General features: G+C 43.6%; 1 protein-coding gene and 1 pseudogene across 1 annotated transcript; one reads left to right on the top strand and one right to left on the bottom strand.

Annotated features, from left to right (window-relative positions):
- Positions 1 to 4,257: 4,257 nt before the first annotated feature.
- Positions 4,258 to 4,842, top strand: LOC115308497 (the record flags this gene model as incomplete). Its single annotated transcript, XM_029966433.3, has 1 exon — positions 4,258 to 4,842. A coding segment is annotated over one exon (585 nt), but the record flags the coding sequence as incomplete, so codon positions are not given.
- Positions 4,843 to 6,911: 2,069 nt separating this feature from the next.
- On the bottom strand, positions 6,912 to 7,754 carry LOC115318022 (annotated as a pseudogene).
- Positions 7,755 to 12,182: the final 4,428 nt, after the last annotated feature.

Below are 12,182 nucleotides of genomic sequence, written 5' to 3'. Positions count from 1 at the left end.
AGCGCCTTCACAAGGATGTTTCTACGAACAAATGGTTTCCGGTAAAAATTGAAAGCCTTTTACAACTCGCTGTAACGCCGAATTAGAGCGCAGCTCTTGAGGAGGAGCGCAGGATGAGGTGGGTAATGTACCGAGGGGAAGGTATCTCCTTCCTCCATCCTCCTCACCTCCTCATCCTGTCTGCTACTCCTCCCTCCGAGCGGCGTCGCCGTCGGCGTAACCGTGAGGTCACATGAGCATCGTGACGTCACGTGACCTTCATGACCTCACAGGAGTCACGTGACCTCATGGGGGTCACGTGACCTCACGGGGGTCACATGACGTTACCGGAGTCACGTGACCTCACGAAGGTCACGGGACGTCACGGGAGCCACGTGACGTCACCGGGGTCACGTGACCTCACTGTTACGCCGACGGTGACGGCGACGGCGACGCCGCTCAAGCCGGAAACGGGCGCCTAAGAGCTGCGCTCTAAAAAGGAAAAAATACAGCTTTTAACATGTCCGAATATTTATCATGCTCCTTTCATTATAGCCATTCAGTCGCTTTTAAACCTCTCATTTTATTGTACCTGTACACGCGCGCGAATACAATTGTAAATAGGCTGACGCAAAAAAAAATAATAATAAGCCGCAAAGAACTGGCGGAGCTGAACTGGAACATTATTTCAAAAATGAAACGAAATTATGGCGAGCAATGGCAACAAATCCGCAGACACACGCCACACACCAGCCATATATTCTTTCTAGTAATATATTTGAGCGCGCAAATATGAATCATTGATCAACTTGCACTAATTTTATACCATGATATAACAAGGCATGTCGCATTACACTGCGATTTAGGTAAATAGTTTACAATTTACTTATTAAATATTTTTATTTCTTGTATTTATAGATAATGCGCCTCTTTTATTTTTTCTATTAGAAAAATAGTAAATATTCAAAACCAAATACGTACACAATAAATATCTATTGAGGCTTTCCAATAAAATGCTCAAATCAAATCAAAATGTGTTTTATTTATAAACAAGATGTTAGTTAATTACACTTATTCAGACAGGGGTCCCAAAGCTAAAAAAAACTGTTGAAGGGACACCTTGGTAATAAAGAGTTAGTCAGCGATCAAGTTGGCACCATTCACAAAAAAAAGAAAAAAAAAAGAAAAAAAGAAACATGTTCGCGGTATGTACCATCGGGTTTAAATGAAATGCGAACAGTGACATAACTTTAAGCCCACTACCGCAGCAGCTTCCAAGCTTGGGGTGTAATTGACGAGGTTCAAACCCAGCGGAGTAGGACGCACAACCTCGCAGCGCCCTACTCCGACGTGTTTGAACTTCGCTAAACACAATACTCCTTGGTAGCTGCACCGGTAGTGGGTTTGAAGATCCGTCACTGTTTGCATTTCATTCAACTCAATGATCCATAATCAAAATATAAAACCAACTGAAAAGAGAAAGAAGAACAGCTAGAAAGTCAAGAAAAAACAAGGACAATACCAGTGTTTGTTTGTGTATGTGTGTGAATGTGTGAAAGGTGTGCTTATCAGAGAAGAATGAAAGGTGGGGGGCATAGAAATTGTTGATGAATCATGCAGTTAGTATGTGTGCGCGTATGGCTTACTTCAAGATATAGAATGATGATATGGCAATTAGGCTGTGGTGGTAGGGAGTTCTCCGTTTTAGTAGCAATCTAAATGAAGGTGAACGCGCCATAATTAGTTCGTATGTATGGTACACACATTCACGCTTGGACTTGTTAACGCAGAGGACACATGACCTCTTGATGAGTAAAACCAATTGAAGAGCATGTTATCCGATTGGTGATGAACTTAAATGTTAATAATGCTGTACAATAATCAAGGCATTGATGAACTGTTAAAATCTTCAGTAAGCTCTATGCAAATTGAGCACTTTCGCGCCTATTAAAACAAAGCATTGCTCGTAGTGCTGTGTTCTGGGCAATTTCTATGGGTTTTAGTGTTGTTTTATAATTTAATTCACAATTGGATAACCCGTACGAAATGTGAGTATGAATAAAGCTATGATAAAGCATTTGAAGGGTTCGCAAGGAAAATATGTGCCACAGTTTATATAGCATTGGTATATTTCGATACAGGAATTTGCAAAATACATGCAAATATGTATCGAAGTACAAATACAAAATACTTCGTCAAAAATGTATTTAATTACAAACCTAATTACAGGGATGGGCAGTATCTCAAATACAAGTATTTGAAATACGTATTTTAAATACTTTGTGTTTTTTGCATTTGTATTTAATTACAAATTGGGTAATGTATTTGACGTGTGTATTTAAATACTAAAACGTGGGTATTTCAAATACAAATGTAATTAAATACAATTTTGTTGGCGAAAATACATTTCTCAAATTTGTTGTCACTGTCCAGAGCAGTAAGAAAACTACGCTCTGCAGCGAATGCAGTGTCTCTAAATCAAGCACAAGCGTTTAGTGACTTTGTGATTACGGTGCTAGTCCAGGGCAAGAATAGTGACGAAATCGACGTTCACAGGCAGACTGGCTAAATAAGTGCCTGTGACAACTTGTGATGCTTTCCAGCCTGATTTTCATCCATATTTTTGACTGGAACATTCTAAATGCGTGGGTCGTCCAGATTTTCGTAACTGATGCGAGTTGCAACAATAAAAAAATTCTCTAGCTAGTGCTGCGCGTCTTGGTCGTCTCGGTTCTTTATTGGTTTATACCAAAATGTAATCGACAAAAAAAGCTGCTTGAAGCTTTTTACTTTTTTCACCTATTACGTCCAAGCTAATTACGTGTTTTGTGATTATATTTTTATTACGTTACTAGAGCCTCGTACACTAACTGCCAAGTGTGCGATGCAAAATTAAAATGAGATACCCAGAAACCCGTTGCAGGTGTCCTGAAGTTGCTGACGCACATTTTGAGGAATGTATTTGGAAAAGTATTTGGAGACGACCAAACACACTTGGTTGTGTTTGTATATTGTATTTAAATGCTTTTTTGGAATTGTGATTAGGTTTGTAATTAAATACATTTTGACGAAGTATTTTGTATTTGTATTTCGATACATATTTGCATGTATTTCGCCCATCCCTGCCTAATTCCAATTCCAATTTTTGTAAATAGGCTGGCAGGTCATTAATATATATTAAAAAAGGAAGAGGCCTAATATTGAGCCTTGCGGAACATCAATGGTAATAGATTTAGGTTTTGAAATAGTGCCAGCTAAAGAGACAAATCGACATCTCTTAGATAGATAACTTTCGATTATATTGAGAGCAACACCACGAACCCCGTAAGCACTTAATTTCTGTAGTAAATGTTCACGGTTAACAAGGTCAAACGCTTTTCTTATGTCTACAAAGGTTCTTATTGTTAATAACTTCATTTCAATGTTTTGCTTTGTTTTCTCTACCATATTTAATAACGCGATCGAGTTCTGTTGATTTCCCTTTAAGAAATCCATATTGTTACGGAGTGATCAAATAATGTTCAGATAAGAACAGGTTCAGTCGCTTTAGTAGTAGTTTTTCAATAACTTATCTAATAACAGGAAGTAAGGCTATTTGTCGATAGTTCTCTGGTTTTAGTTTGTCTCCTTTTTAAATATTGGAACCCCTTTTGCTATTTTAAGTGAGTCAGGGTAAGAGCTAGTCGTGAAAATTTTGTTGGCAATATTGCCGCGCGCAGTTGACCAAGTAGGCAGCGCGCCAGTGTCCTAGAGAATTCCACTCACGGACACCGCAGCGTGAGGACACGGAATGTCGAGCACCGTCAAAGCGGCGATAACGGCCCAGACGGGCCGTGCTGATATCTTCTGTTGAATCTGATTACCCAGCTCATCTGCCACCGCTGCCAACTAAATCAGCTGTTTTAAATTCAATATGTTCTTACACGTGGACGTTAAAGGGCGCACGTATCGAATTGAGGACTTCCGCGACACACTGAGCAGTATGGGGCTGCTGACCGAAGTGGTTTCGCTGGGCTCTTACCAAATGAACCTCGTGTGGCTGACGACGTTTAGAAACAACGAGAGCAAGAAGAAGCTGGTTGAAGCCCGAGACCTACTGATGAAGGAGCGTCGCTGCCTTGTCTCGACCCCAACGGCCAGAGCGTGCGTCTGAAGATTCACTGGTTGCCTCATCACGTTCCGGACGACGAGGTGCGTATCACTTTGGCACTCTACGGAAAAGTGACTGAGGTGACCAGGGAGAAGTGGCGCGTCCAAAGGTGTGAGTCCATCGAGTCGAAAACGAGGACCGCTCTCATTACTCTGAAGGCAGGCGTTACTGTCGAGGACCTTCCGCGCCAGGTGCGAATGGCTGGGGGGATGACACTTGTGGTGGCGCCAGGCCGCGCGCCTCTCTGCATCAGGTGCCATCGCACTGGCCATATTTGTCGAGAGTGCCGGGTACCCCGCTGCAACCAGTGCCGCCGGTTTGGCCATGAGACTGACCGGTGCGTGCGGACATACGCGGCTGTCGCTGAGCCCGTGAGAGAAGAAGAAACATCAAAGTTTCTCATGGACAAACTGTACGCCAGGGAAGCGGAGGCCACTAGGGAAGAAGTCCCTGGAACGGCGCCAGAAGTGACTACAGATGTTAAAGAAGGGGCCTCCGGTGAAGTCCACCAGAGACTACCTGAAATTGTGAACTTAACCTTTGGTGCACCCGGCGGTGATGACAGCGAGGGCACTGAAGCCGTCGAGTTCGAGAAATTACCGATCTGCACAGACACCGAGGAAAATGCGGACATCCCAATGGCCAACGCTGGCGCCCAGGCACCTAAAAGGTCAAGGGAAACCGAGCATGTCGCGGAAGGCGCCCCCAAATAGGGAGCCTCCATGCCGACTCCTGTCTTAGGGTGACGACATCTTTGGCCAGTGTTGCCTCGCGCCAGCTGAAACGGCTACCAAATTTGACGGGCCGCCATCTTGGGGCCCTTCGTTCGCATGGAGGACGTTCTACGGGCAGGAGTTTTCAGTCACGAAAGAGGAAATGTTTTATATTCTGTGACCAAGAAGCTACGGGCACGTTCTAAGGCCCTTTGCTTGTACCGCGACAGCACGCCTTTCTACTGAAAGCAAAGGCAAAGAAGTATGTTATACAAGCGACGTTATTTGCTAGCGAAGTTACTTCTTACCTGCGCGACAAGATTGAGTTTGTTCGCTCGGACGGCGCAGTGAGGCACTGGCAAGCTGTTGATTATGTAAGAGAAACGTAAGACATGCGGCTTACAGCTAGATCAGAAGAAAATGACGTTGCGGGGCCGCGACGGTCGGTGAGGAACGAACTTTGGTCCGGACAATTAGAGGACGCTTTGTGCTTTTCCAGTGCATAACTGTTTATTCTACACTACAGTGGGCCCCCGCCGCTTCGGCGCCTAGGCGCAACGACCTTCGTCGCTAAAAAGTGAATCAGGTGCACCAAAAACAAACTCTCCGACTTCGGGAACGCGGCCAAACTGGAAAAATAGGTGCCCCATAAGTTGGCACCCTAGCAGAAGTATGTGGACATTTAGAGTGCCCTACTGAACCAGAACAAAAGGGAGCCCATTGTGGACCCAATGATGGTAGGAGACGGAAAATGCATCTTTAACTGCAATATAAATTCAAACGTCAGTTGCTGTGTAAAGGTAATGTGGTGGGCTCAGGTGAAACACAACACCTCCACTCCCGAAATGATGCTGGTGTTTCGTGGGATATGCGTGGTGTCATTCAGTTTGAACTGCTACTTCCAAATCAGATTTTCACGTAGAGTTCTGCAACGATTAATCGAAAGAGTGTTGATCTATAGAGAAAATGACCGCCCAATCATGAGAAGGATGACTTTATCGAAATAACATGCATTTGATGAGTATATCCTTCTCCCACCATGTTCACCAGACTTTCTGCTTGCAGGTGTCTACCGGTTTTACAGTTTCCGAAAGCATATTGACAAGAGGATGCTGCTCAAGGAGGACGTGTGGTGTGCGGTGTCGGCAATTTTTTGTCTGAATCCCAAGCGCTTTTCAAGCGAGAAATGAACTACTTGGTTGAAAGGGGGACGAAGGTTGTAGAATCTGGGACAATTATCTGAATACTGAAGATCTTGTTCCAAGCACTTTTTTTTGGTAATTTCTTCATGGCGCCAAAAATAATTGCATTACTTATTGGGCTATCCGACATGTCTAGTGGGCGCTTTAGGGAAATTGAAATTATTATAACTTTGCAGGGACCATGCAGCTTATTACGTTTTGTTTGCCTTGGCACAACACGTCACTGTAATTCCGCTGTGCTGCTCGAAGCAAAGTGTAGACTATTTCTTGGTCTGTCTATCCTGTTATTAACTAAAGTTTTATTAATTCATTCATCATTCTGCAGCCGTCTATGGGAGGGCTGGGGGACCTATTTCATGATGTGCACAGTTATGCTGTTACGAATTTCGATTTCCTTAGGTTTTTTAATACCCCATAATCACACTTACTACTATAGTTTTAGTTATTATGCATTTGACAAATGAAAACAGCCGAAGTGCATTTCTGACAAGTTGATTTATTAAGCTGCATGGCTGTCCTCACAAAAACATGCTGTTAATTATATCACAATCAACACATTTGACAATACAAACATATACAAAATTCAACAAACCAAAGCATCTGTCAAGGAGAACTTAATCTTCAATGGGGCTTAAAAGCAAGACACTAAAAAAAGAACAGTGCTTGTAATTGAGAAACAAAAAATCGAAGAAGTGCACTCTGGATAGCAGTATTACCCTTTGTTGCTAACACAATTTTAAAACATTGGCAAGAATGATGTGGGAAAACATTGTGTGAAAGACCTTTACATAGGGCTTTGGCAGTTCAGTAAATGTAACACGGGAGTGCAGCTCGGCCCGCCGCTAGCTAAAACGACCTATCCGGAGGTTAATGAAGGTTTGCCGCAGCACATGACCTGCTCGATGCTGCATCTACTCTCTGTGTATGTTGCTCTCGAAGATAAATCATAAGCCTCGTTCTCACGTACTTCTCAAGCAGCATCTTTTCTGCTTGATCATGGTGCATGTCACAGCAGCCTAACCGTACTCTCACAGACTTGCGGAGTGCATTCAGAATGCTGGTGAATGGAGTTCTGAGCGTCAGAATTTCATTCATTTGTGCAAAAGCCTTGAAGTTTTCATCGCACTGTCAAGAGACTCATCACAGTTTGGCTGGGTTGAATGAGGTTACCAGCATTCTTGACATACTCCTTCAGGTGGATTAGGCTGCTATATTGGCTTGCACTATCTCCAACTAGGGCTCCCTTGCAGTCCTTGCAGTTGCCAAAGGACTTGATGAGAGTCTTGAGAAGAAAACCTCCCACGTAGGCAAGAACGTCGCATTCGACTCCAGTCAGACCACACACAAACAAGGTTTCCAATTCTTCAGATTCCTGTTCAACCTCTTTTCTTCCGTTTCTTGAGACTGGGGTCGAGAAGGTCAGCCAGGTGCGTGCTGTCATCGACGCTGTAGCTAGAAGATCTGGGCGTATGCAAAGAACTGGACAACACAAATCAACTTTAAAGCACACTCCACATCGTATGCACTTGCGACAGGTTTCTTGAGCTTTAGGACCAAGAAGATGTTTTCAAGACAATCTTGACTCAACCTACCAGTGAGGAGGTACTTGTATTTGTGCTTGTTCAAGAGTTCATTTGAGAGGTTCAAAACAACAGTGGTTGATACCAAAATACCTGCCTGTGATGGTTTCCAGTGTCCAGTTGCTCCCATGATGATTTGATCAAAGGTGGTTCATGCAAGTTCCAGGGTTCCAACTGCTTCTTTGTGCTTTGGAGGGTCGAAATGACTCAAAGCAACTGCAGGGTGTCGTGACGACATCAGCGTATACCACCTGCTCACAAGGTCGAAAAACCATGCTGTCGCCTCTGCTTCAGGTGGCAAGACTCCTTGCTGGATTAAATATCAAATTGCAGGAGGAGCTTCACGAAACGTCTGCACAGCAATATTTACCTTGATTTTTGTGAAATGTCCGCTGCTAACATAAGTGTCAGAGGGCCTGTTTGCAATTTTTAGGTCATTACTCCTCTCATAAGACAGCACAGCTTCAAAATGATCTACGTCTACAGTTCTTCCTGGAATATTGTATTCTCTGACCGTCTCCTCTCCCACAGTAAAGGTGTCTACACGAAGAAGTTAGCACGAATATTTTTTTCAAGACGTGGGCTGCTTCAGCCATGAAAAACAGCTTCCTGCCGTCAAGCTGCGGGTGTGACACAGAGCAGACAGTCTCGGAGTGTCTGTGGCTCGATAATCCAAGCAGACGTCACACTGCACGATTGACGGTCCCCATGTCACTTGTGACAACGAGCACTCGCAGGGAAATACTGGAACAGAGCTCGACCAAATCAACCAAACGGAAGACAAGATCCTCCAAAATGCTACCACTGATGCTACAGTAAAGTGGTAGGCAATTACTTATTTCAACCTCGTGTTTAGCCCACCAACCATAAAGACGAGTGCATGGTTGGCAACATCAACGCTAGGTTCTGAAAGTGTGGTATTCCCAAAAAGTCAGTCAAGTGAGCGTTCATGGTCGAAGCCATGACTGATCTCCATTCCGTCCATGAAGAGCACACAGCCTTTTTCAACATCTTCCATTGTCTCTAACTTGCGCTTTAGTACCTCTAGTACTTCTTTAAGGACACCAGGCAGGAAACGAATATTCAGGAGTCCGCGAATCAAGGTATCGGATACGGCAAACACCTCAACAATTCGTATCCAGTCGTACCACAGGCATGCTTGATCTGCGGAGCCTCCCGAATAGTCTTTTCAGACCACTTCTGGCCTTTACTGGTCTTTCTGGTGAGAGTCTTTTTTTTGGTCGTTGTTAAGAAAAGCTGATCTCGTCAATGCACTTGTCTCTTGCCAGACGGACGCCATCTTCTTAAGAATACTGCGGAATTTTGACTTTGCTTGTTCGTGAAGGTTTTGCAGGTTTTTGTATTTTCGGTTCAAATCACTGTATTCTTTCCGTAGTTCGGCGTTCTCTTGGAGCATTAATGTCAAGGTCGAGGTTGTGCTCCCTCCATAGGCAAAAGAAGGTAATGAGAGCATTTAAATTTTGGGAAGGCTACCCTGTGCTTCGATGATATACTGCCTGGCTGGCCCGCTGCCAACATTGTCGAGAGCCATATCTTGCACTGGAGTGGCTGCTGGTGCACAGGTATGCATGGACAAAGCCCGGTTGACCGGTTCATTGAAAATGTCAAAAGCAATGTTTTGCATTGGGGCATTTGCTGACACTGAAGCACACACAGACGAAGCAGCGTTGTCCGGGTCATTTGCAGTGCTGTTCAGAACATGTGGCACTGGAGCGGCTGCTGACGCATGGGCACGCATGGAAAGAGCAGCATCTGGCACTGGAGCAGCTGTCGATTTACAGGCACAGATGGATGAAGCAGCACTATCTGGCTCACTTGCAACGTTGTCAAAAGCCACATGAGGCACTGGAGCGACTACCGATGCATGGGCATACACGGACAAAGCAGCGTTGTCCGGGCCATTTGCAGTGCTGTTCAAAACAACGCATGGCACTGGAGCGGCTGCTGACGCATGGGCACGCATGGAGAGAGCAGCGTCTGGCACTGGAGCAGTGCCAGACGCTGCGTCGCCATTCGCCGTTGACCCTGGCAAGTTCATTGAACTCACTTCTTTGCAGAACGGAATCAACGCCTGGCAATTTTGCATCATAAAACCGACCAGTGAAATACACCTTTAACGAAAAGTTATGAATGCTATGGGCAGGCGCCGATTTTTACGTCCCATTTTAGATTGAGACTGGTTATTTCACTTACTCTATATTTTCCTCCATCCTAGAAGGGGGACGAGACGGTGGTTTTGCGCCTGGGCAACGTGGGGGCGGGACCGCGGGCGGAAACCCGCACTCCGGTAAGAAACCGAAACATAGCAATGCGTCCAAAATGGCGTTTTTCGGGGACGCCGTAAATGCTGCCCCCGCCATCTATGTTTTTAAAGTGGGTCAATTTAGCTGTTTGTGATTGTGCTTAGCAAGTTTCCCATTGAAATCATATGTTGATTTTCACACCTTAAAAGTCAACGGGTAAAATGTATTTATTATTTACCTAGTTAGCACGATTTTGCGATCCCCAAAGTCCACCGTGGCTGGCGGTTTCTTTCCGCAAAGAGATTTTTTTAACCACCATATTTTGAGTGATTCTTGAAGGCCTTCGCTAAAACACGGATTAACCTCTTTTTGAAAAGACACTTCCTAATATTTTACGTAAACATTCATAAAAGGGTAATAACAGAAACATAGGACAGAAAGAAAAAAAACAGAAACAGAAAATGCGCATGTTCCCTGGTACACTGATCAAGACACTTGACATGATAAAATGTATATGTCGTGAAAGCCGTAGTTCTGACTGTGCATATGTAGATTCTTCACTTTATCACCTGTGAAACTCTTTGGAATGCAGGCAGTGGCTCTTCGAGCGCGGCACAAGACAATAAGAAAGTAGACGTGCGGATATCCATAAAAAAAGGAGGTAAGGAAATAGTTAGCAATACATTAAATAAACCGACCCAGCCTCTTGCGTTTCTCGAGGTTTCATTGCGCACTATTTTACCCCGATGTTCTTTACGTCATTAGTGTTTTTAGGGGAACAACTACACGCACGAATATTACCATGAACAGTTATGTTGCGCTAGCGCGATCTTGCCTAGGCGAAGATGGTCTCTAGAAACGCGAAAGTTGAGCGGTGTGTTCCAATAGGCAACTCCCGAAAAGCATTGGCGTAATAAAACGAAAAAATATGCAAACTATCAAAGACAACTATCCTTTGTGAACTAGAGTTTACTTGTTTTAAGCCAAAGAACACAAAGGAAAGAAGTGACCAAGAAGTAGTGCGTCATCGGTGATTTTCGAGATATATAAAAGGCTGGGCGGCAAAATCGAGGTAATGGTGGGGTTTGCGCTGAACGGTCTTCATTGTCGTCAATCAGGAGCATCCGTCGGGGAAAATAGATCATTTGATGAGAATGTATGGCTCTCTGGCGGCAGGACAACACTGGAGTCAATATCAATAAGGAAAGACTTGGGAATTGAGTGGTCGTTCCTGGTGCGCCACCGGAAATGGCGCTATTGAAATGCCTCGGTATTTATTATAAACGAAAGCGACTGTCTCGTGACATTCATTTCACTCTTAAACTTATTAGAAGCTCGACTTTTACCATTTAATTTATCTAAAAAAATGACGCAAGGTAATAGCTTCTGGGAACAAGATTTGGGCTGCCGAAATTGATGGTTCACTAAAAAAAGGCATCACGGGCTACATAAGCGCCACTATAATGAACAATCATTTATTAACACGAGCCAATTGTATTTTGGGAACATGATGGCTTATTTAGCCCGGCGTTGTGCAGGAAAACCGGAAATTCTAATACTGGTCTACCTGACAAAGACAGTTTTAATAATGAGAGAAAAATACAATTATAAAATGTTATTGCGATAGTTATCAGAAATATATTTTTAAGTGGACAATACTTTGGTGTAGAAATACAGCAATACATTTTGCTGGGGTTGAAATATAAATACTGAAATAAATATTTAAAAAAAAAATATTTTAAAATACTTTCGTAGTTCGCATAGCTGGTTGGTTGTATACCGCTAGTGTATGTCGAATAATATAAAAGAAACGTGATGTAGATTAGACGAAGAAACCTATACGGTATCTTTTGTCAAGCCCACAAACCAGTACTCACTGTAAGATGCAGTTTGAGCTTCGATGTTGAAGTTTTGCGCTCCCAAGATATACTCCCTACAGAACAATCTTTTCCTGTTCGCGCAGTGGTAAGGGAAGCAGCGGCTCTTAATGAGTTCACAAACACTTTCCTTCGGGGCGGGATCACGGCTTTTACCCTCATGCGTCCGGGGCAAATTCACATGGGTATTTTAAACAGTTTCGTGTCCTTCAAAGTAATCTTGTGACGCCACCATGCTTTTGTATACTAGAAGTTTCTTTGAGCAGTCATTTCATTTCGTCATGATGAAATGCACCGCCGTTCTCGTTTTTATTGGTTGGTCGTAACTTAAATATTGAAATCTACAATAATAGTTTACAAAAATACATTTTGTTTCCAGTGCTGATTAAAGAAAGGTCAGTTACGGTTAGATACAAA

This window comes from Ixodes scapularis, unplaced genomic scaffold (assembly GCF_016920785.2).
Source record: "Ixodes scapularis isolate PalLabHiFi unplaced genomic scaffold, ASM1692078v2 PGA_scaffold3__209_contigs__length_174095766, whole genome shotgun sequence".
Taxonomy (NCBI): Eukaryota; Metazoa; Arthropoda; class Arachnida; order Ixodida; family Ixodidae; genus Ixodes; species Ixodes scapularis.
Note: the sequence above shows the minus strand (reverse complement) of the source record. Positions and strands in the feature narration are given on the sequence as shown.